A 24,903-nucleotide genomic window follows, 5' to 3' on the forward strand; every position below is an offset into this window, starting at 1 on the left:
GACTCAGCGGCACTGACCAATCAGGACTCAGCCTCACTGACCAATCAGGACTCACCGGCACTGACCAATCAGGACTGAGCCTCACTGACCAATCAGGACTCAGCCTCACTGACCAATCAGGACTCAGTGTCACTGACCAATCAGGACTCACCCGCAGTGACCAATCAGGACACAACTGCACTCACCAATCAGGACTCAGCTGCACTGACCAATCAGAACTCAGCCTCACTGACCAATCAGGACTCAGTCTCACTGACCAATCAGGACTCACCCGCACTGACCAATCAGGACACAACTGCACTGACCAATCAGGACTCAGTGGCACTGACCAATCAGGACTCAGCCTCACTGACCAATCAGGACTCAGCCTCACTGACCAATCAGGACTCAGTGGCACCGACCAATCAGGACTCAGTGGCACTGACCAATCAGGACTCAGAGGCACTGACCAATCAGGACTCAGCCTCACTGACCAATCAGGACTCAGCCTTACCGACCAATCAGGACTCACCCGCACTGACCAATCAGGACTCAGCCTCACTGACCAATCAGGACTCAGCGGCACTGACCAATCAGGACTCAGCCCCACTGACCAATCAGGACGGAGCCGCATTGACCAATCAGGACTCAGGCGCACTGACCAATCAGGACTCAGCCCCACTGACCAATCAGGACGGAGCCGCATTGACCAATCAGGACTCATTCTCACTGACCAATCAGGACTCAGCCACATTGACCAATCAGGACTCAGCCTCACTGACCAATCAGGACTCAGCGGCACTGACCAATCAGGACTCAGCTGCACTGACCTATCATGACTGAGCCGCATTGACCAATGAGGATGCAGCCTCACTGACCAATCAGGACTCAGCCTCACTGACCAATCAGACTCAGCCTCACTGACCAATCAGGACTCAGCCTCCCTGACCAATTAGTACTCAGCTGCACTGACCAATCAGGACCCAGCTGCACTGACCAATCAGGACTCAGTTGCACCGGCCAATCAGGTTCAGCCGCATTGACCAATCAGGACTCAGCCTCGCTGACCAATCAGAATCAGCCTCACTGACCAATCAGGACACAGCATCACTGACCAATCAGGACACAGACCTGTGGGGCTTCGTCCTTTCCAGCCTCTAGGTTGCCCAAAGGAAGAGCAGGCACACCCGGCACCCTCGCAGGGCTAGGGCCTCACTGAGGTCAGAGACCTCGTCCCAGCGACCTTGTGGGCCAGCAAGCATTCTGAGGCTGTGCCCCCGGGCTGGGCTAGAACTCAGCAGCCCGGCCGTGCCTGGCCCCTGGGTGACCTCTGCCCGCACGGTGCCGGGACAGCGCTGTGGCTCACAGCGGCTCGAGCTTCCGTGGCTCCTGCTGGGTGTGCGGAGGAGGCACAGACAGCCAGTGCTGCTCTGTGCCGCCCTGGGAAGCTCTCCCTGTCTGGAGCAGCGGCCGCAGCCACAACAAGTGGCCACTCACATGGGGTGTCCCCAGGAGAGGCGGAAGATTGCCCTGCTGTGACTGGAAACACGGACAACCGCCCCAGGGCCCCTGCGCTCAACTGGACTATGACAGAAGAGCTGAGAACGCCCAGTGTGGGAGCTTGGTGCCGCCCGGGGCGTCCACAGCCTCTGAACAGCCTTTGTTCCCCTGGGCCTGTTCACTCGGGCCCTGGGGACCTGGGAAGCGCTGGGCTCGGGGACGCAGCACAGGGAGGTGAGTTCTTCAGGAGTGCCGGCCACTTGCTCCCACCAAGGGCAGTAGGGAGCCTCCCTCCCCCGACTCCAGACTGCTGTGGTCTTTCCATTTCACTGTCCCCAGGCCTCACTGTGACCACCAGGGGTCTCGAGAGCCCCGACCAGCCGTGGCAGGCAGGTGCCTCCCCTTGCCCCGGGGCCTGGCCTCCCTCTTGGGTGCCACAGCTGGCTTTGGACTTAGCTGGGGGCTGTTCGCCTCCTGTCCCCTTCTCCTCTCCCCCGCCCCTGTCAGCTTCCAGGGACCAGGCCATCATGGAGCCCAGCGCATGTTCGGGAGAGGCTGTCTGGAGCCCTGGCAGGACTTGCCTCCGTGGAGACCCGGAGGAGCCGGAGCTCCTTCCCTTTCCTCCTTTTCCTTCTGCCCACTCTGGGCTGGGCAGGCTGCCTCTGAGGGTCCAGTCACGTCCTGCCAGGTGCAGGGCCTCCACGGGCATGTCCTTCACTCGGCTCTGAGTCCGAGGGCGATGGCTGGAGGGGCGCTGTCCCCAGGGCCTGGGCGAATCGATGGTCTGTGCAGAGCCAGGCCTTGTCCGATCCTCGGGACGCCTCCATCTCCAGGACGCACGAGCTGTCCCTGCCTGCAGTGGTGGCAAGACGCCCGGTGTTGCCTGCCCAGGAGTGGGGTCTGTCTCAGCAGGTGCTCCCTCGGTCTGCAACCACACCTGGTCATGGTGAGCAGCACGGGCTCAAGGTGTGCTCCGAGGTGAGGACACGATGTGGGGTGGCCCCAGGAAGGGTCCAGGGACTCCGGGAGGGCCGCAGGCTGCCCCTCCAGGTGGAGGGCACTACCCTGGACAGGGCTTGGGATAGAGATTGGAAGGGTCCCGGCAGCACCACAGCCCCCAAGCCAGCCCTGTGGAGGCTGGAGCATTGTGGGAAGAACCACGGATGGGCGTAGAAGCCGGCAGTCCCCAGGGGGGGAGGGGAGGGGGCCCAGCAGTGGCTCAGGAAGACCGGCTTTAGGAAGCCCTGGCCACCTGCAGGGCCTGGGGCTGTCACCAGCCGAGAGACACAAGCTCCTGCCAAACACAGCAGCCGCCCAGCCTTTTCTCAATGGTCTGGCAACACAGCTCGGCCCGCACAGCTCCCTGGGCTACGGCGCACTCGAGGTGCTTGACGCTTTGCCCATAGATGGAAGAGGTCGGTGAGAGGGGCCCAGGCCAGGGCACCCACACACAGGGTGCTGGTTACTGCCAGGCAGAGACACGCAGGGCGAGCTGAGAACCTGAGTTATGAAGATTTAGGGGTAAAGGTCATGATGCCAAGATCACAGAGTGTCTTCATCCGCAGGGATGGGTTATCCCCACGGGACAACCTGGTCCTAGTGACAGGCCCCTGGTCCTAGTGACAGGAACCTGGTCCTGGTGACAGGCCTCTGGTCCTAGGGACAGGAATATGGCCCTAGGGACAGGCCGTTGTCCTACTGACAGAAACCTTGTCCTAGTGACAAGGACTTGGTCCTAGTGACAGGGACATGATCCTAGTAACAGAGACCTGGTCCTAGCGACAGGTCCCTGGTTCTAGTGACAGGACTTTGTCCTAGTGACAGGTCCCTCGTTCTAGTGAAAGGTCCCTGGTCATAGTGACAGACCCTGGTGCTGGTGACAGGAACCTGGTCCTGGTGACAGGCCCCTGGTCCTAGGGACAGAGACCTAGTCCTAGGGACAGGGACCTAGTCCTAGGGACAAGAACGTGGTCCTAGTGACAGAGACCTGGTTCCAGTGACAGGAACTCAGATCTAATGACAGGAACCTGGTCCTAGTGATAGGCCCTTGGTCATGGTGACAGGTCCCTGGTCCTAGTGAAAGGCCCCTGGTCATAGTGACAGGCCATTGGTGCTGGTGACAGGAACGTGGTCCTAGGGACAGGACCTGAGCCTGTTCACAGGCTCCTTGCCCAGGTTGCTGTCACCTCACTGGCGCCCCAATTTCCAGTCCTTCTGTTGGTGTCTCTGCTCTGATGCTGCCGTGGCAGCTGTCCCTCTGCCTGTGACGCGTTGGATCACATTTCTACAGGTTTTGTTTCAGGCAGGCGAGGGGCCAGGAAGGTCCAGGGAGATTCATTTTGGGCAGTGGGTTCCATGGGGCCTCTTCTGAGCAGGGAAGGCCCGTGAGCTGGTGGGCAAGGCCGGTTCAGGTGTCTGAGCCCAGTGGGGACGAGGGCAGCAGTGTCCAGGCCTGTGGCACTGCGGGAGGGCACCTGCTCCCCCAGAGCATGACATCGCTTACCTGTGTGTTCACACCAGTGCTCCCGCCAGAAGGCCATCCTCAAGAGGGCAGGACTTGCACCTGCACTTGGTCCTCAGGCCTCACTTTGCCGTGAAGGCCGATCTCCGAGCGGGCTCAGGCATCCTGCGTGAATGCCCAGGGCCGGCTTGAAAGCCGGACTCAGCCACATTGACCAATCAGGACTCAGCCACATTGACCAATCAGACTCAACCGCATTGGCCAATCAGGCCTCAGCTGTACTGACCAATCAGGACTCAGCCGCATTGACCAATCAGGACTCAGCGGCACTGACCAATCAGGACTCAGCCCCACTGACCAATCAGGACGGAGCCGCATTGACCAATCAGGACTCAGGCGCACTGACCAATCAGGACTCAGCCCCACTGACCAATCAGGACGGAGCCGCATTGACCAATCAGGACTCAGTCTCACTGACCAATCAGGACTCAGCCTCACTGACCAATCAGGACTCACCCGCACTGACCAATCAGGACACAACTGCACTGACCAATCAGGACTCAGTGGCACTGACCAATCAGGACTCAGCCTCACTGACCAATCAGGACTGAGCCGCATTGACCAATCAGGACTCAGCCTCACTGACCAATCAGGACTCAGTGGCACCGACCATTCAGGACTCAGCCTCACTGACCAATCAGGACTCAGCCTCACTGACCAATCAGGACACAACTGCACTGACCAATCAGGACTCAGTGGCACTGACCAATCAGGACTCAGCCTCACTGACCAATCAGGACTGAGCCGCATTGGCCAATCAGGACTCAGCCTCACTGACCAATCAGGACTCAGCGGCACTGACCAATCAGGACACAACTGCACTGACCAATCAGGACGCAGCTGCACTGACCAATCAGAACTCAGCCTCACTGACCAATCAGGACTCAGTCTCACTGACCAATCAGGACTCACCCGCACTGACCAATCAGGACTCAGCTGCACTGACCAATCAGAACTCAGCCTCACTGACCAATCAGGACTCAGCCTCACTGACCAATCAGGACTCACCCGCACTGACCAATCAGGACACAACTGCACTGACCAATCAGGACTCAGTGGCACTGACCAATCAGGACTCAGCCTCACTGACCAATCAGGAGTGAGCCGCATTGACCAATCAGGACTCAGCCTCACTGACCAATCAGGACTCAGCGGCACTGACCAATCAGGACTCAGCCTCACTGACCAATCAGGACGCAGCTGCACTGACCAATCAGAACTCAGCCTCACTGACCAATCAGGACTCAGTCTCACTGACCAATCAGGACTCAGCCTCACTGACCAATCAGGACGCAGCTGCACTGACCAATCAGAACTCAGCCTCACTGACCAATCAGGACTCAGCCTCACTGACCAATCAGGACGCAGCTGCACTGACCAATCAGAACTCAGCCTCACTGACCAATCAGGACTCAGTCTCACTGACCAATCAGGACTCACCCGCACTGACCAATCAGGACACAACTGCACTGACCAATCAGGACTCAGCCTCACTGACCAATCAGGACTGAGCCGCATTGACCAATCAGGACTCAGCCTCACTGACCAATCAGGACTCAGCCTCACTGACTAATCAGGACTGAGCCTCACTGACCAATCAGGACTCACCCTCACTGACCAATCAGGACTCACCCGCACTGACCAATCAGGACACAACTGCACTGACCAATCAGGACTCAGTGGCACTGACCAATGAGGACTCAGCCTGACTGACCAATCAGGACTGAGCCGCATTGACCAATCAGACTCAGCCACATTGACCAATCAGGACTCAGCCTCACTGACTAATCAATCAGGACTCAGTCTCACTGACCAATCAGGACTCAGCGGCACTGACCAATCAGGACTCAGAGGCATTGGCCAATCAGGCCTCAGCTGTACTGACCAATCAGGACTCAGCCTTACCGACCAATCAGGACTCAGCGGCACTGACCAATCAGGACTCAGCCTCACTGACCAATCAGGACTCAGCGGCACTGACCAATCAGGACTCAGCCCCACTGACCAATCAGGACTCAGTCTCACTGACCAATCAGAACTCACCCGCACTGACCAATCAGGACACAACTGCACTGACCAATCAGAACTCAGCGGCACTGACCAATCAGGACTCAGCCACACTGACCCATCAGGACTCAGCCTCACTGACCCATCAGGACTCAGCCTCACTGACCAATCAGGACTCAGTCTCACTGACCAACCAGGACTCAGCGGCACTGACCAATCAGGACTTAGCCGCATTGACCAATCAGGACTCAGCCTCACTGACCAATCAGGACTGAGCTGCATGGACCAATCAGGACTCAGCCTCACTGACCAATCAGGAGTCAGCTGCACTGACCTATCATGACTGAGCCGCATTGACCAATGAGGACGCAGCCTCACTGACCAAACTAATCTCTAGTGACAGAAGCAGATCAGCTTAATTGCCTGGGAATGTGGGTGGGTGGACAAAAGGAGGACCTACGAAGGGCTGAAAAGAAACTTTTGGGGGTGACAGACATTTTCGATATCTTGAATGTGGTGAGGAATGCACAGATGTGTACATATGTCAAAATTTATCAAACTGAGCTCTTTAAATGTATAGTTTTATGTTTAAACCAAAGTAACTGACTACATATTAATAAATGGTAACAAGTCTGATTTATATGAATAGCTGGACCCTCCTTTCAATGCTTTAAGTTTGAAAACTATGGCCACAATATTTCTCTTCAGAAAATAACTCTTCCAAAAGCATAATATCTCAATGCTAAGGATCAGAAACATTGACCAATCAGGACTCAGCCTCACTGACCAATCAATCAGGACTCAGCCTCACTGACCAATCAGGACTCAGCGGCACTGACCAATCAGGACTCAGAGGCACTGACCAATCAGGACTCAGCCTTACCAACCAATCAGGACTCAGCGGCACTGACCAATCAGGACTCAGCCTCACTGACCAATCAGGAGTCAGCTGCACTGACCAATCAGAACTCAGCCTCACTCACCAATCAGGACTCAGCCTCACTGACCTATCAGGACTGAGCCTCACTGACAAATCACGACTGAGCCTCATTGACCAATTAGGACTCAGCCTCACTGACCAATCAGGACTCAGCAGCACTGACCAATCAGGACTCAGCCTCACTGACCAATCAGGACTGAGCCACATTGACCAATCAGGACTCAGGCGCACTGACCAATCAGGACTCAGCTGCCCTGACCAATCAGGACTCAGCCTCACTTACCAGTCAGGTCTCAGCCTCACTGACCAATCGGAGTCAGCTGCACTGACCAATCAGGACTCAGCGGCACTGACCAATCAGGACTCAGAGGCGCTGATCAATCAGGACTCAGCCTCACTGACCAATCAGGACTCAGCTGCACTGACCACTCAGGAAGTAGCCTGATTGACCAATCAAACTCAGCTGCTCTGCCAATCAGGACTCAGTCTTACTGACCAATCAGAGTCAGCTGCACTAACCAATCAGGACTCAGCCTCACTGACCTATCAGGACTGAACCTCACTGACCAATCAGGACTCAGCCACACTGACCAATCAGGACTCAGCTGCACTGACCACTCAGGAAGTAGCCTGACTGACCAATCAAACTCAGCAGCACTGGCCAATCAGGACTCAGTCTCACTAACCAATGAGACTGAGTCACATTGACCAATCTGGACTGAATGGCCCTGACCAATCGGGAATCAGCCTCACTGACCAAGCAGTCTCAGCAGGATTGACCAATCAGGGGTCAGCCTCATTGACCAATCAGGACTCAGCCTCATTGACCAATCAGGACTTCGCCGCACTCCAATCAGACTCAGCGGAATTGACCAATCAGACTCAGCCTCACTGATCAATCAGACTCAGCCACACTGACCAATCATACTCAGCCGAATTGACCAATTAGAGTCAGCTGCACTCACAAATCAAGACTCAGCCACACCAATCAAACTCAGCTGCACTGACCCATCAGGATTCCGCGGCACTGACCAATTAGACTCAGCTGCACTTGCCAATCAGGACTCAGCTGCCATGACCAATCAGACTCAGTCTCATTGACCAATAAGGACTCAGCTGCACTCCAATCAGACTTAACCACATTGGCCAATCAGGACTCAGCTGCACTGACCAATCAGGACTCAACTGTGCTGACCAATCAGAGTCAGCCTCACTGACCAATCAGGTGTCAGCTGCACTGACCAATCAGATTCAGCCACATTGACCAATGAGACTCATCCACACTGACCAATCAGACTCAGCTGCACTGACCAATCAGGACTCAGCTGCACTCCAATCAGACTCAGCCACATTGACCAATCAGGACTCAGCCTCACTGACCAATCAGGACTCGGCCTCACTGACCAATCAGATTCAGCTGCACTGACCAATCAGGACTCATCTGCACTGACCAATCAGGAAGTAGGCTCACTGACCAATCAAACTCAGCTGCACTGGCCAATCAAGACTCAGCCTCACTGTCCAATCAGACTCAGGTGCATTGACCAATCAGGACTCAGCCACACTAACCAATCAGACTCAGCTGCATTGACCAATCAGACTCAGCTGCATTGAGCAATTAGAAGTAAGCCACAGTGACCAATCAGACTCATCTGTATTGACCAATCAGGACTCAGCCACACTGACCAATCAGACCAAGCCAGTGAATCCCTCATTTGTATAATGAACCTGACAGGAGCCTGGGTGGGAACTTCCGCTGTGTAACCTAAGCCTTCCCTGTGTTTTTTGGAACCGCCACCCTATCACACGGAAGGCGGGGTCTCTGGAATGAGTCTCTTTCCTTCAGACTCCTTTCTAGAGAACTTCTGTTCCTGGCACGCACGTCCCACAGACCTTCCCCCAGCTGTCCATACCCGCGGGCCTGCACGGCCCCGCCCTGCACCCTCCCCAGACCTCCCGCTCAGGCTGCAGCTCATCCCTGCCTGGGCTGCACGGGAGCTACTGGAGCCCCGAGGGCACGGACCTTGCTCACTCGGCAGTGGGCTGCATGGTTGCGGTGCCCAGCAGAGGCTGCCCGGCTCCTGCGCATCAAAGGGCCCATCCTCCGGCCGCCTGGGACACTGAAGAGCCACCGCTGAGAATCCTTGCTCAAGGCCAGGGACCCTGAGTCCCCACTGTGACCGCTGCTGGTGGCCTTTTGCGATGCAGCTTGAAAGCTGCCAGCTGTGCCAGCTTCCTCTGCCACGTGGCACCCCTGCCTGCAACCCGCACAGCTCCCCACTGCCTCCTGCTGGTGTCCTTGGCTGGACTTTGGAACGTCCCAGTGGCCACTTCCCCTTGCTTCCCAACACCTCTGCTGCTTTCTGCCAGGACCCTGCTTGGCCACGCCGGCGCTCTAGCATAGGTACCTTCCTCTCCAGGGGCCTGGGCATCTTTAGGCTGGCAGGCGTTGGGCCAGCTCGCAGGTATTGTCCCTGAGCCCGCCTGGACCCCGACTTCCACTCTGGCCAGGGCCCAGCCTCCTCCACAGTGCCAGCCATCTATGGAAGGGTATGGCCAGGGACTCCTCGGGCACGTGTGGCCCAGCTCTGTGCTGCTCAGCTGACCCGAGTCCCCCGGCTGAACAGGGTCCCCAGAGTGTCACCAAGTTCTGTTTCTGCCACTCGGGGGACGTGGGAGTAGAGGGGCCAGAACCTGAGAGGTGTGGCCTTGGGTTGGGGAGACGTCTCCAGCCAAGAGATGGCATGGGGATGCCCCCACCAGGCATGGAAGGTGCCGGCACATTCTAGAACAGTGTCTATCGGGGAGGGGGATGGGTGGGGCCTGTGTTTTGATTCTTACCTCTGCGTCGCCAAGCTGGGGGGGTGCAGCGCCCTGTGCGACCAGGGCTCATGCAGCGAGTGTGTCCGCCGGCTGCAGCTTCTTTGTGGTCGGACCCGAGGGTCTGGGCACCTGTTGTCCCTGTCCCCCTGGGCTCGGCCAGGGGAGGCTCCCAAGGGGTCTCAGGACAGACCAGCCCTGCCACCCCTGCCAGGAGATGAGCAGCGTCCTGTGGCAACAGGCCCTACAGTGTGGCTGTGAGGGGACGGTGCCACAGCAGGCAGGTCCTGGTGACCACAGGTGCTCCAGCAGGTCAGCCAGCCGTGGGCAAGTGGCACTGACCTGGCTGTGCCCAAACGCCCGGGGGCCGGAGCCCAGGACTCACTGTGCCGAGAGGCTGCATCTGGCACACCGACTGGGGGGTTGGGGGAGACAGGATAGCTGTGCTCAGCACGTGGGCGGCAGGGACAGCAGAGGTGGTCACGGAGCTCTGCACCCACGTCCCGGACCAGAGCACAGCCAGGAGGGTCGGGCGCAGCCCCCGGGCCATGTGGCCCCCCAGCCCCGAGTGCTCCAGGCGTCCCGGCTTGGGGTGGGGGTGGCCCTTTGCTGACCCAACCCGCTTGGCAGGTGGTGGGCGCGTCTCAGGTGGGGTCCTCTAGTGGCCGCCGGCGGCAGGGCAGGCGACCGCGGCTTCTGCAGAGCGGAGGCCCGTGGGCGCGACGGCCGCGCGGGCAGGTGTGCGGCAAGGTCGGCGGGCGGGTGGCCCCGTGGCCTTGCAGTGAAGGCTCCCGGGAGCCCGCGACGGCTGGCTGGGGCAGGGCCGGCAACGCTCCGTGCCGCTGTCCGCGGACGGTTCCCGCTCCCTGTCGGCTCCGCCCCTCCGCCCCGCGAGCCTGCGCAGAGCGCCCAGGTGGAGCGAGAGGACGCCCTTCCGCCAACAGCCGGCGTCCGCCGGGACGACCCCAGGCGCCGGCCCACGGCCCCCAGCCCACCCCAGCCCACGGCGGCGGGGGCTCGCGGCCCCTCCGGCCTCCAGTCCAGGTCCTGCTGGCGGCCACAGGCGAGCGGCCGCACTAGGCCACGTGCAGTAGCAGCAGCCGGGGGCGGGCCCGCTTCCCACTCGGGGGCAGTACCCGGGTGCTGCGGGCAGCGACCACGGGCAGGTCCGGGCTCGGGGCCGGCGGAGCCGGGGCAGCCGGGCGGGCGTGCCTGGGCGGCCGAGCAGGAGGAAGGTCGTCGGCTTCCCGGTCAGCCCCGGAGCTGAGCTGCCTGCTCAGTGGGCGTTTCCAGCCATCAGCTGAGCCACACGGGGCTTCAGGAAGGCGCTCTGGTCTCCTGCGGTGAGGACAGAAGCCCTCACAGGTGGCCGATGTCCAGGCCCTTCCAGGCCCTGTGTGGGCAGAGGCCACCTCCCCAGCCCCCGAGGGGTTTCCGGGCTGGCCGGGAACTGGAAGGGCCCGGGGGGCAGTGGCTGCTCGGGGCTCTCGGCGTGGGCGTCTGGTCCTGCTGGGGCCCGGGGGACGCAGGGCGGTCAGCGTGCACGGGACAGCCCTGGGCGGGAGGAGGCTGCAGTGCGACAGTGACGGGAACCACTGCACCCTCCTCGAGCGCGGGAGAAGGCGGAGCTGCCGGTCCAGGTGAGTGGCCAGCCTGGGGCTGCCTCCACCCTGGGGGCCCAGGCCTGTCCTCAGAGTGCTGTGCTCCTGGACAGCCCTGGCCAGGCCCCGTGTCCTCCAGAGACTGAGCCGGGGCCCCTGCCGGCCCTGGGTTCTGCCCAGAGACCTGGAGGACACTGGGCCTGGGAAGCAGACCCCTCTCCTGGGCACTCTGTGTGTGAGCAGTGGCCACATCTGCCGGGCTGGGTTTGGGGAGAACCGCATCTTCTGAGCAGCGTGTGCCCCCAGGACGCCTCCTGCCCTGTGGGGTCCAGAGAACAGGCTAGCTCTGTCCCGGGAGCCACGGAGCAGGGCTGGGTGTCTCCGGGAAGAGACGGGCATTGTCTTTCCAGCACTCACTGGGGACTGCTCTGGCAGAAGGCGCCTGGCTCCCCCAGGGAGAGCTCCTGCAGGCTCAGGGCAGAGACCAGGGCTCCCTCTCCTCAAGATCACAGGGACACTTGGGGACATGGGCCTGGCCAGTGGCTCTTGGCACAGGCATCCACCCCGATCTGAATGTGATCTCTGATAGGGGAGCCCCTCAGCCACCGGCTCCCCAGACCGAGGGGCTGGCACTGGTGGTGCCTGGAGCAGAGGCCGCCCAGAGGGGGGGCTGCATGCCCCAGCGCCGGTCACCAGGCTGGCGGTCAGGCCTGGCGTCTGCATGTCAGCCTGGGCAGGGCTGTGAGTGGGAGACAGGGACGCCTTTGACAGCACAGGACAGAGAGGCCCCACAGGACAGAGAGAGTCAACACACCCCGCGGGCCTACCGGGAGGAAAGGGTGGCTTTATGTTGTCCGTTCTGGGCATCGCTGCAGGAGGCCCTGTCGGGTGTCCAGCTGAGAGCTTGGAGGGGCAAGAAGCCACTGCCCACACACTGCACGTCCCCCGAGTCCCCCTGCCCCTCCTGGGTGGAGCAACAGCCGGTTCGACACTGTGCCGTGGGGCTCTGGCCCCAGCATTGCCCCCTCCGGCTCAGCTCTGCCCCAGACCAGGTGTTTGGTTGGCATGTCCCGCATCTTCGGGACACATGTAAAGTGTGTGTGGATCCTTTAGCTGCTGTGTAAAACTCGGGCTCTGGGAGCCGCATGGGGGCGGCATCTTCGTATCTGCCTCTGGCTGAGGCAGGAGAATCACTTGAGCCCAGGAGTCTGAGGTTGCTGCGAGCTGGGCTGACGCCACGGCACTCACTCCAGCCCGGGCAACAGAGTGAGACTCTGTCTCAAAAAAAAAAAAAAAAAAAAAAAAAAAAAATTTTTTTTTTGGAGACAGGATCTTGCTCTTAAATAAACATTTCTGCAAAGATACACAAATGGCCAAGAAACACACGAAAAGATGCTCAATATATATATCACAGTTATAAAGGAAATACAAACCAAAACTAGATACCACTTCACACCCACTAGGATGGCAATAATAATAATGGATAACAAGTGTTGGCAAGCCGCTTCATCCAATGCTCTTTCAATCCTTCTGCTAAGGAGAAAATCTCTTTTTTGTACAAGTGTTTAACCCCTCTCTAACATTGCCCCTCTCCCTTTTTAATAAAAATCTTTCAACCTCAAGCCTGGAGACTTAGCACAACCTTTTCTAGCTAGCATTTAATAGTATTGCTTTGCCTTTTGTGGTGGTTGTTTTCATTTATGGCAAATGATGCTGACTTTCCATTTTTATTTTTCTACTTAAGTAAGAAGGTGAATCTGATTAAAAATAAAATATTGACTAATACTATAAATGGTTGCATACAGATAGGCCAAAACCAAAAATCATGGAGGCAGTGCTTGAGTGGCCAACTCTGGGAAACACCGTGTTGGTGCAATCTATCACAGATGGTTGTCTATGGCAATCATGTTTCTCCTGGGCCACAAAGAGCAATCAAACGCTGAGATGATAACTCTCCAGAGACCCCTTTTCCCTTTGCATCCTAGGTAACTAAAACTCTTCCTTAGTTGCTACTGTCATTTTTGGTTTCTAATCCTCAGAGTGTTGTTTCTAATGGCACTGACTCTGAACTGTGTGGTTTGCAGTTTTATTCCTCTCCATTGGCTCCACCCTTCAGGAATCTTTGTTCCGTCAGTCTTCTGCTGCTTCCAAATTAAGGGAGAATTTTTTTCCCCCACCTGTAAGTGGTTATGACTATTTTGGCTAATCTTTGATGGTCTTGTGTTGAGAAACTCACAACCATATTTTGATTTTCCCAAAGGGATCAGCTTACCACCCCCTTTTCAAGTTGTTTAGGGCGAGTTTAGGTGTCGAAAGGACATTTGAGTAATGCTACCCCAACCACCCCCTCTACCGAGGACAAGTACTAGTCCACGGCCTGTTAGGAACCAGGCTGCACAGCAGGAGGTGAGCAGCAAGGGAGTGAAGCTTCTGTATTTACAGCTGCTCCTCATTGCTTGCATCGCTGCATAAGCTCCGCCTCCTGTCAGATCAGTCGCAGAATGAGATTCTCATAGGAGCGAGAACCCTACTGTAAATTGAGCGTGAGAGGGATCTAGGTTGCGGCTCCTCATGAGAATCTAATGTCTGATGATCTGAGGTGGTGATGCTAGTGCTGGGGAGTGGCTGCAAATACAGATTGTCATTCGCAGAGAGGTTTGACTGCACAATAAATGTGCTTGAATCATGAAAAATTGTCTTCCATGGAACTGGTCCCTGGTGACAAAAGGTTGGGGACTGCTGCTTTGGCATACGCAAAGTGTTCCTCCATATCAATTTTCACACAGTATCAGAGAAGGCTGTTCCCTCTGATATTGTATCAGATGATGTCTTCCTGGGCATCTATCCTCTTTCAGCCTCCAGGGATGGGATATTTCAGTGTCTGCCCATCAGCCCCAAAATGTACCTTACTCATGAGGCCCTGGCTACCCTCTGACAAAGAGAGTTCCTGATGGCCTGCCCTAATGCCCCAGAGTTCCAATTTGGGGATAGCTTAGGTCCACAATAGAATACCAGATAACTTTATAAAGTAAAGTAAAGAATAAGGAAAGGAAGTGTTGCAAAGAAAATTGACCACACTGTTTCTAAGAAGCAATCACTAGAAACTGAGTTCTGATGTTTAAGAACATTAGTTAAAATTCTTTATATTTCTTACACTTTTTACATTTCTATTAATATGATAGGCTTCGACGAAACTGGGCATGGTTTTATATGTTCAGATCAAATTTAAGCAAGTGAGCAAATGTATTTTGAATACCTACATGGCTAACACATACTAGTGCTCTGAGTCAAATGCAAGGAATGTTAATTTACAAATATTTTAAATACTCTAACCCCTGGGGAAAGAAAATCATTCCTTTAAGTTCCTTTGGCAGAAAGTCCCAGGTACCTAACTTCTAATTTTTTACCCATCTCTGATCTGATGTTCCAATCACTTTACACAGTGTAATTTAAAGACCACATTTTTTTTACTATGTTGCTTGCACAATAGTTGAATCCATACAGCTATCTCTATGGTTACTTTTTTACAGTGTTCACTGAAACTTAATATGCTTTCCTCTGACCCTCTCCTCTAATACATTAAGTCCACAATGAGGCTACAAACCAGGAGTGAGAAGTGAGGACGTAGGATTATACACACGATTAAAATAAATAGTAACCATGAATTTCTTAACCCCCAACTGTTTGCCCAAGCGCTACTGTGGGGATAGACTCTCTCATTAAATCTTGTTTTTACTATAGTGAAGTGTCACTTTTATTGAACCATTAAAAAAAAAAAGAAGTTCCTCAAATTATACTTTCAAAGACAATAATATTTTCAGGTTTGTAGCTACCTATCACCTCACATTTTCTGCAGATTGTACTATGTACTGTGTGATGCATGATAAAATATAGCATGATCTCTAAGACACCTTCCATATTTGTAACCATGAATGTCTGTGAAAGAGTGATACATTGCTAGCATCTGGGAATAGAAAGACATGTAATAAAAATTAAAAGATAAAGATATAACAAAACTATTTTAGAATGTGTGTTTTGTGTGGACAGAAAGATGGCAGAAGGACAGGGAATATAGTTATGTACTCAAATATTTATAATAAAAATTAAAGGGTACCAAAATACAAGTATATTCATCCATTAATTTCTTGAGGGCAAGGTCCCTGGCAATTTCTACACGTTCACTTTTTATTCTAGGGCTGAACACAATGCCAGGCACACAGTGGGAATTTAATATATACTTATTAAATTAATGAATGAACGTATGAACAAAATGCTATGGGAACACAGAAGAGGGAATGTTTGACATTCTGGGGATAAGGCAAGTGGGTGGACTGGTGGGAGAAGGGGCTAAGGGGCAGAGATCTGTAGCAGAGACAGCTAATTGTCCCCAATTATCCACTCTTCCCTTCTTCTGTAGTAATAGTTCCTTTGATTTTTAGCTGGACACATTTACCAGCCTCCTTTACTGCTTGGTGTTACATGTGACTAAGTTCTGGCCAATGGAATGTGAACAAAAGTGATGGGTGCACCTTTCAGGTCATTGAAAGGTGTGTGCATGCCCTCTCTTTCCCCTTTATCCCACTAACCACTGGCCAGAAATGGACATGGTGACAAGCCATCTTAGACTAAGTGGAAAGGGCAAATCCCTTGGATGCAGCCCTGAGGAGGAGTCTGGGTCCCTGACAACGATGGAGGACAGCCACCATAGCAACAGGACTTTATGTGAGAAATAAACTTCTGTTCTGTTTAAGCCAGTGGTTATTTTGGGTCTCTGTGGCAGGCGCTAAGTTTACATCCTAACAAATACAAGCATTAGGAAAGGCTTTTACAGAGGTGATGCTTGCACTGGGTTTCCAAGATTGAGTTAGGGGCTCACCAGGTGGACAAAGATGGAAGGGCTTTCCAGACTGAGGAAACAACAGGTATAAAGAAAGAGTTTGGGGACGGGCTTCAGGATGCCGAGCAATGAAGCTGGAAAGGCAGGCAAGGGCCAGATGGCAGAAGACCCTGTCCTGCCTCGCCGAAAGGTTTGGATTTTACTCTGTAGATGAGAAGATACACAGTGGCAGGTGTGTGGGAGGGAAGGAAGGAAGATTCCAAGATCACAATTCACATGCCAAATAAGCAGGGATGATTAGTCTGTTTTAAGGGAGAGGGAACAGAAATCCAGAGAAATTAAAATACTTCTCTATGTTAGAGAACCAGTAGCCTTTCAACTGAGGACTGAACTCTGATCTTTTCCTTTTGCTTAAATTCCTTCCTAAGGACGCCAGATGAGTCAGGCTCACAAATGGTAAAATCCCACTAAGCAGGTTTTTGTAAACCAAATATAGTGTGGTTTACTTCCCAACCTGATTCTGGTATAGCATCAGCAGCACCTGGAAGACATAAAGGCCCCATCTTAACTCCAGCAGCCCAGCAGATCCTTATCGTAACTTGAAAGATTCTCCTGTCTGGACCTCCCAGAGTGCTCACACCTGTATCTTCAATTAAGCATTTCTTTTCTGGTGTTTTAGATAAAGCCTAACTCTCTCAGCCGATTGACAGCCAAAGAATCTTCAAACCCACCTGTAACCTGCAAGGCCCCCGCTTCGAGATGTCCCACCTTTTCGGGGCCAAGCCAACGTGTGATCCCACGTACTGATTTACTTTACCTGTAACCCGTCTCCCTGAAATGTATAAACCAAACTGAGACCCAGCCGCAGCCCGCCCACCTGCTCAAGGCCTCTGGGCGCGGCTCCGGGTCACGAGCCTCAAATCCGACTCAGAGTAAACGTCTTTCAAATATTTCAGAGTTTGGATTTTTCCGTCCACACAACTATGCCAGGGATTTTCAAACCGTGTTCTTCGGACTGACTGCATCGGAATCCCGAGTTACCTGGTAAAAAGACAAGTTCTTAGGCCCCAGCTTAGAATTGCCGCCTCCAATCTCCAGGGACGCGTTCCAGGAGTGCGCATTTTTAACAACGGCTTAGGCGCCTGACAGCTGAAACCACTGAACTGCCACGAGCGTCTACAAAGCCGAGCGCCAGGGCTCCGCGGCCACGCGCTACCTTCCGCTTCCGGGGCGGAGACGGGACCCGCGCTCGCGAGGAGGAGCAACTCTCGGGACGGAGGCGGCACCCGCCAAATCCCGCGGGAACGTGCTGCGCGCGGCGCGCCTCCCCGCCCCCAGCTCCCGGTTGCCATGGCGACCCGGACCCCGGAGCGGCGCACGGCAAGAGCCAGGCGAGGCTGGCCCGGACGCAGCCTGAGCCCGCCAGTTCCGGGCCCCGCGCTCACCGCTGTCCGCCGCCGCGTCCTCAAAGGCCTCACGCGCCAGGCCCGGCGAGGCCCGAGGCGCGCCCGCCTCAAGGGACCAGAGCGAACCGAGCGCCAGAGGCCGCGACCCCCCGCCCCGAACCCTGCGGGTGGAAGTGTTTGCCTTTGGACCCAACGGCCGCCGCCGCGCCAGCCCTGCCGTCCCCGGGCTCCCGGGGGCCTGTTACCGACGCCAGCCTCCGGTGGCGCCGCGTCTCCGTCCCTAGAGCCCCGGGAGACGGCCGTCCTCGGGGTAAGGGCGGTGCGCGGGGGCGGCGCACGGCGAGCTCGGCCCGGCACGGCCGCGGGGGGCGCCGCGCTCCCTCCGGGCGACTCTCCCCTGCCCCCCTTTGCGGCTGTGGGAGTGTCGTCGCGGCTTGTCCCGTCGGAGGTTCGGGATGCTGGACTCGGCCGGTAGATGCCATCTCTCGGTCTCTTAGGTGTGTTTGTTTCTGAGGCAGAGTCTCGCTCGGGGGCCCGGGCTGGGGCGCGCGCCGTGGGTCGGCCCGGCTCCCGCCATCCTCCTGCCTCGGCCTCCCGGGTCGCTGGGACCACAGGCACAGCCACCACGCCCGGCTAGCGTTTCTATATGTATTTTTAGTTGCCCAGCTAATTTATTTATTTATTTATTTATTTGTAGAGACGAGGTCTCGCTCCTGCTCAGGCTGGTCTCGAACGCCTGACCCCGTGAGCGCTCCTCCCGCCTCGGCCCCCCAGAGGGCTGGGATCGCAGGCGTGAGCCACCACGCCCGGCGCAGCTCTGTCTTTAAGGTCACAGCGCAGCGGCCACCGCGCGCGGGGCTGCGGGGACGGCACTCACGGAGGCCCCTCTCTCCCTCCGCAGAGACGATGCGCGCGGTGAGACGGAACCCGTTTCCCGGAACGTCCGACCCGTAGTTGGCGCCCGCGTTCCCGGCGACAGACGGGGCGAGCATGCCGGGCCCCGCCCTCGAGCTGGCGTCGTCGGACCCACAGGGCGCCGAGGTCGCCCAGCCCGCTGCCCCGGCGCCGCCGGGCGACGCAGCGGCCGCCGAGAGGGGCCCGGCGGGCGCGCCGGACAAGCCCGGCTACCCGGACGCCGTGTACGTGATGGCGGCGAACGTCTTCCAGGGCATCCGAATCGAAAAGTCGCCCGAGAAAGTCTTGATAAAGTACGGGACCGCGCCGCTGCTGTCCCTGTCCGAGGCTGAGGACGAGTCCTCTCGGCGTCTGTCCTACGAGCTGGCCTTCAGCGCCCTGAAATGTGAGTCGTGCCCGCGTCGGGGCGAGCAACGGCCGGGGGTGCGCGGGGGGCGCCCCTCCCCGCGCCGGGTCACCCCAGGTGTGGTCTCGCTCGGGGGCGGGCTGCGCTCCTCTGCAGGTGCCCAGGAGTTAGGCGAGTCCCGGGCGAGACGAGCTCGTTCAGGCCGGAACCGGTTTTCGCTGCAGGTTCCCGGGCCTGGCGCAGCGTCTGGTCCCTGGGCAGGTGCAGCGCGGTCGCTAATTACATTCAACAGGGAGTGTAATTAATTCAACAGTTGGATGCGGAGGGAGAAGGAGACTCCACTGAACTGTCCAATTACCGTTTCCCTCTCCCTGTGTGTGTCTTTGCCTTCCCTGTGTTGACACCTTGTATTTTAGCAAACTAAATGCACGAATATAAAAAGGGAGGGTGGGGAAAGGAACAGACAGATGAGATAGAAAGAAAAGGTGCATTGGAAATAGGGTGTTTGCAGAGGAAAAAATAAAAAGATAGAAAAGGTGCAATATTTTAAAAATGAATATTAAAATTAAATCAACCTCAATATGATCTCATTCATAGCCAGTAGTTTTAGTTCTGGGAGCCAAACCTTGGTATAATTCCCTTTCTAATTTGCCTCCGCGGTTTGAGACTCAATTATCAACTAGTAAGTGTGGAGTTGACTCTTGCAAATAACCAAATCTTGTTACTATGAGAACAGTCAAAGGGCCTGAAGTCGTTTGTTTTTGTACTACCTGTGATTATAAACTTCATATCGGTTTGTAAACTGACTGAATGTAGTTCTAGAAATGTTTCGTGTTAGCGACATGGCTAAAACGATGAGCAGTGTGGCATCCTAAAGAGACACCGTGCAAAAGGTAACCCTTACTTGCATGATTTCCACTGAGCATGGATACTTGGTGGGCATTGTGCATCCTTGCCCATGGAAGACAGTTCAGAATGGCTCAGTTGAATCAAAATATCCCATTGGTTATTTAGACATGAATATATATTTTTGGTTGTCTGCAGAGATGATGCAGTTTAACTTTGAAGCCAGGAATTTGTCATCATAGAGAAAAATTTGCATGTGAATACAAAATTTCTCTTTAGTTTTCATTTCTTTGTTTTCTCCTGCTCAGGATTTTTTTTTTCTCTTTAAGTCTGTCTTAACCATTTTTCTTCCCTCCAGTTTGATCTTTCAAATTCTGTGTCATCTCTCTCCTTCAGCTTTCCCTCAGACACAGTGTTGCACTTTATACATTGAATCAAATGAACATTTCTTCTATTTGCAACAATGAAAAGTAGACTGGGCAGCTGTGTTGATTAATTGGTAATGAGTGTTCTGTTAATACTTTCACACGTGATATTTTGCAAACTCGCATCTGGCTTATGCGTAAAGGTCCAGGGAATCATGGTTCAGAAAAGAAAACTTAGTATTTCTTACCTAACATTTTACAGGACTAGTAAAGCTGCAAAGGTTGTTGAACAGATTAAGGGGAATTTGGGTGATGGTCCCTTTTGTTTGCGAGTTTGTGAACAGGTAATTAGACAACATTACCATAATGTTTAAGGAGGTAGCAGGAAAAGAAAAACAGAAAATCTCTTAATTATACAAATGTTAAGTATATTCTTCGGTTATGTTTTATGCTCAGTTTTATTGTTTGTTCCTTTGTTGATATTTTTCCTTGTGTATAAGCTCTCTCAAGGGAGGAAGTGTATTTATCTGATTAACCTTTTAAAGGTTTAAGGGCTTAATGGTTTTTTGAAATAGAGGCTGCCAGGAGTCCTGCTTTACCAAATAACCCCAATGTCAATTTTGTGCTAAAGGAGGTAGAATTACTAATGAAGAGTAGCCTATTAAGTTTCAGGTCTGTCAAAGAACTAGAGTGCTAGCAGCTAATTCATCTTTTCAAAGAATCTGTATATTTTGAGGAATTCTAAATATTAAAAAAGAAGGAAAACTGATGCAGTGGTTTCTTAAGAAATGCGTGAATAACAGCTCAGGAAAGAGAACTGAAATTGCTGAATTTTTCCTGGTTTAATTCTTTCTCCAGCTATTCTAGTTGTATATTGTAGTTGGTGAACTTTGACTCCCAGGAACTGATTGTGGCATTAAGTTGGTTATTTCAGAATCATATAATCTGGTTGTAGTTTTGGGGAGGCCCGGCGAGGTGGCTCATGCCTATAATCCTAGCACTCTGGGAGGCTGAGGCAGGAGGATTGCTTGAGCTCAGGAGTTCAAGATCAGCCTGAGCAAGAACCCGTCTCTACAAAAAAATAGAAAAATTAGCCAGGCATTTTGTCATGCACCTATAGTCCCGGCTACTCAGGAAGCTGAGGCAAGAGGATCCCTTGAGCCCAGGAGTTTGAGGTTGCAGTGAGCTATGACGACACCACTGCACCCTACCCAGGGTGACAGAGCAAGACTCTGTCTTTAAAAAAAAAAAAAAAAAAAAATTCTAGCTTTGGGTAGTTAATAATTGCAGTCAGGAATTTGCTAGAAGGACTCCCAGAACTTTGCAAAGCTGTGAATAGTTTGTTACAGTGAAAAGACACAGATTGAAATCAGCAACAAGTAAAGGTGCATAGGGCACAGTCCAGTAGAGACTAGACGCAAACTTCCCATTGTCCTTTTCCAGTGGAGTTTTATGGGCAGTGCTTATTTCTCCAGCAAAGGTAAATGACAACACAAATGAAGTATTGCCAACCAGGAAAGCTCCCCTGAGCCTTGCTCTTCAGGCTTTCTGTTGAGGGTCGTTCTTGTAGGCAAGGAGTGCCCATGTGGCTGACCTTAGTCACTGAATCTCTAGTTTCTTCAGAGGTCAAGCTGATAGTGTGTGGCACAAGGCTTCAGGTAAAAGATACTTTAATCAAGCAAGATAGTCCAAGGACTTAGAGACTATCTCCTAGGAACCAGTCAAGGGCCAAACCTTTCTTTAGAATGTGCAGAGTTTGGCCACCGAGGCCTGCTGTGTTAATTGTGACTGCATGGTGATTCATTAAGAAAATGATCTGGATCAATAACCTCTTACGCTCTGATTGTCACCTAAGACACCAGTCCCCAATCTTTTTGGCATCAGGGACCGGTTTGATGGAAGACAGTTTTTCCATGGACACATGGGGGGGATGTCGGGGGAGAGGAGGCGGAGCTCAGACTGTTCTGAGGGATGGGAGGGGAGTGGCTGCAAATACAGATGAAACTGCAGGCACTGCCCCCCCCCACCTCCTGTGGGGCCCCACCTGGCCTTCCTAAGTTTCATGGAAGACAGTTTTTCCACGCATGGAGTGGGGGCGGGGGGAGTGGTCCACTCTGATGCTGGGGCCGCAGACCTAAGAGGTTAAAGCAGTACTCTTGGGAGATAATAGAAATTTATATTTCTCATTCACAAAATACTTTATATCATTTGATATTCCAATCCTTTGAAATGGAAGGTTCTCATTTTGCCGATGAAAAAGTTGGGGGAAGCTCAAGAGGGTACTTAAAGAACCCAGCAGAAAGCGGGATAGAAAAGAGGAAGTATTTCAGCTGGTTGAAACGGTGGGAGAACAACCTCCATCCATAATTCTAGTTTTTAAAATAATTACTTTGTATTTGGTGATGCCAGCCTTTTCCCTCTGGTGTCGACTTCTCTCAAATATTCTTTGAAAAGTGTTAGTGGCTGTTTTTATTAATTTTGTCAAGAATACTTTTAAATGCAGTCATGTGTCACTTAACAATGGGGATATGTTCTGAGAAATGCCTCATCAGGTGATCTTGTCATCATGATGCAAACGTCCTAGAGTGCACCTGCACACACCTAGATGGTGCGGCCTGCTACACACGTGCACACACGTGGTGTAGCCTCTGGCCCCTGGGCTGCACACAAACCTGCACAGCATGTTACTGTACTAAACACTGCAGGCAGCTGTAACGTGATGGTGAGTATTCGTTTATCTAAACATAGAAGAGGTACGATAAAAATACCGTGTTATCTTACGGGGACCACGGTTGTCTCTGTGGTCTGTTGACTGAAATGTTGGTTTACATGACTGTAATTTTGCCGCATATACCTCCTCCACCCCAAAAACCCCACCTATCTAAATTTATAATTATAGGAACGCCTTGGCATTCTTGAGGTGAAAGTCCTAGAGGGTCCCTCATATGAAGGAAACTCGATGAAAATAATAAAAATAGAGAGGGAGAACCTAGGGGAGAGTCAAAAGAAAGAAACATCTTCCATCATTCTTTCAAAATAGGAGGGATGGCCAGATGGACTGTGAGTTTCAGAGACCCAATAAATAACACTTCTCCTTTTCACCTGAGTCTGGAACCAACTGAGAGAGATAAGAGATGTTTGAGGACATGGCTTTAGATCTCTAGCCAAGTGTGCTTGCAAATACTGGACTACTGAATTAGAGATTTGCCTATCTACTTCATGGCATAGCTGACTGATCCCAGACCCTGCACCCCAACACGTGCCAGGCACGTGGCAGAGAGCAGCTTGGAGGACATTCACGCCTCCTGAGGACAAGCTGGCAGAGAGAAGGGGGACTGGGGAGAGAGAAGCCCCTGTTCCTGCTTCCAATGTCACCAGTCTCATAAACTCAATTCCTCTTTCACAGGGAGTGGTGAGTAAGAAAGAAGCAGGGAGAGAGTCTATGTGCTTCTCTAGGGAAGGCCCCCCACGTGGAAACACGAGTGGGGTGTTGAGAGTTCCCTGCCACAGCCCAGAAAGAAGCAGCTTTAATTAGTGGGGAGAGGGTTGGAGCCATTCGGTTGGATTCTAGGATAGGCAGGATTTCCGACTTTTGAGTAAGTCCTGGTAACCTAAATCAGGCACTAATAATGTGGTTTATGTGGCTGCTTTGGTTTGTTACAGGAATAAGATGAGGAAAGGCATTTTGTGGTGAAGTGTGTGTACTCTGGGGCCAGACTGCCTGGGTTTGAGTCCTTGATCTACCATTTGCTGTATGACTATGAGCATGTTACTATGCTGCGCTACGTTTCCTATGAAAGAAAACAACCTAATTTGTAGGGTGTGGAGATTAAATGAATTAATATATGAAATACACTGAAAACATTGTCTAGCACATAGAAACTGTTATACAGAAGGTCCCAACTTACAATGGTTTGACTTAAGATTTTTGACTTCACAGTGATGCAAAAGCAATATGCATTTAGTAGAAACCTTACAACCATTCTGTCTTCACTTTCCGTAGAGTATTTAACAAACTACCTAAGATATTCAGCACTTATTATAAAATAGGCTTTGTGTTAGATGGTTTTGCCTCACTGTAGGCCAACGTAAGTGTTCTGAGCACACGTAAGGTAGGTGAGGCAAAGCTATGACATTTGGTAGGTCAGGTGTATTAAATGTGTTTTCAATGTATGATATTTTTCACTTATGATGGGTTTATCGGGACATAACCCCATTGTAAACAGAGAAGCATCTGTATAAAGATACACATGTTAATGTTGATATTACTATGTGAGAATGTTATGTAAATTGTAGACTTATGAAGGTAATGTGTTCTCATGACACCAAAGGCATCGTTTGAAAATTGGAGTCTTTGCTCCCAAATTAGTCCCTTCTTTCTAGTTTTCCCATCTCCCAAGTAAAAATTGAAATTCAGTGTGTATTCAGCTGATTAAAGCATTTGCCGTATGATGTATGTATAGTTTAAGTAGCTGTAACAAAAAGAACACTCATGTTCCCATGGAAGTTTTAAAATCCATCCGCTGGTTTCTACTTACTACCTCTTACTACGGCAGTTTTCATGTCTCTGCCAGGAGTGCTTCCCTGCCCAGATCTTTGCTCCTTGTCATTTGGGTATTAGATTAAATGTCAGCACATCAGTGTCTTCCTTAATGAATTTTACCAAATAGTTAAGAAACAATAGCACTCTAACACGGACTCCTTGAGAGCATAGAGAAAGAGGACAGTTCCTACTCCTTTTGTAAGGTAGCATCACTCTGATACCAACACTGACAAGGGCATTACAGAGAAAAAATTACAGAGCAGCATCCCTCATGAAT

The 24,903-nt window shown here is 52.9% G+C and overlaps 1 protein-coding gene across 3 annotated transcripts in view; it reads left to right on the plus strand.

Moving 5' to 3' along the window:
• Nucleotides 1-18,689: 18,689 nt before the first annotated feature.
• Nucleotides 18,690-24,903, plus strand: part of NSUN7 (NOP2/Sun RNA methyltransferase family member 7) — a 42,350-nt gene continuing 36,136 nt past the window's right edge. For 2 of the 3 annotated variants that reach the window (XM_045531715.1, XM_045531717.1), the window contains exon 1: nucleotides 18,690-18,911. In XM_045531715.1, the coding sequence (XP_045387671.1) occupies nucleotides 18,758-18,911 (154 nt within the window). In that variant the 5' untranslated portion in view covers nucleotides 18,690-18,757. The remainder of the gene's footprint in view (nucleotides 18,912-24,903) is intronic. The other variant, XM_045531716.1, reaches the window with a different exon arrangement.

Source organism: Lemur catta, chromosome 19 (genome assembly GCF_020740605.2).
Source record: "Lemur catta isolate mLemCat1 chromosome 19, mLemCat1.pri, whole genome shotgun sequence".
Lineage (NCBI taxonomy): Eukaryota > Metazoa > Chordata > Mammalia > Primates > Lemuridae > Lemur > Lemur catta.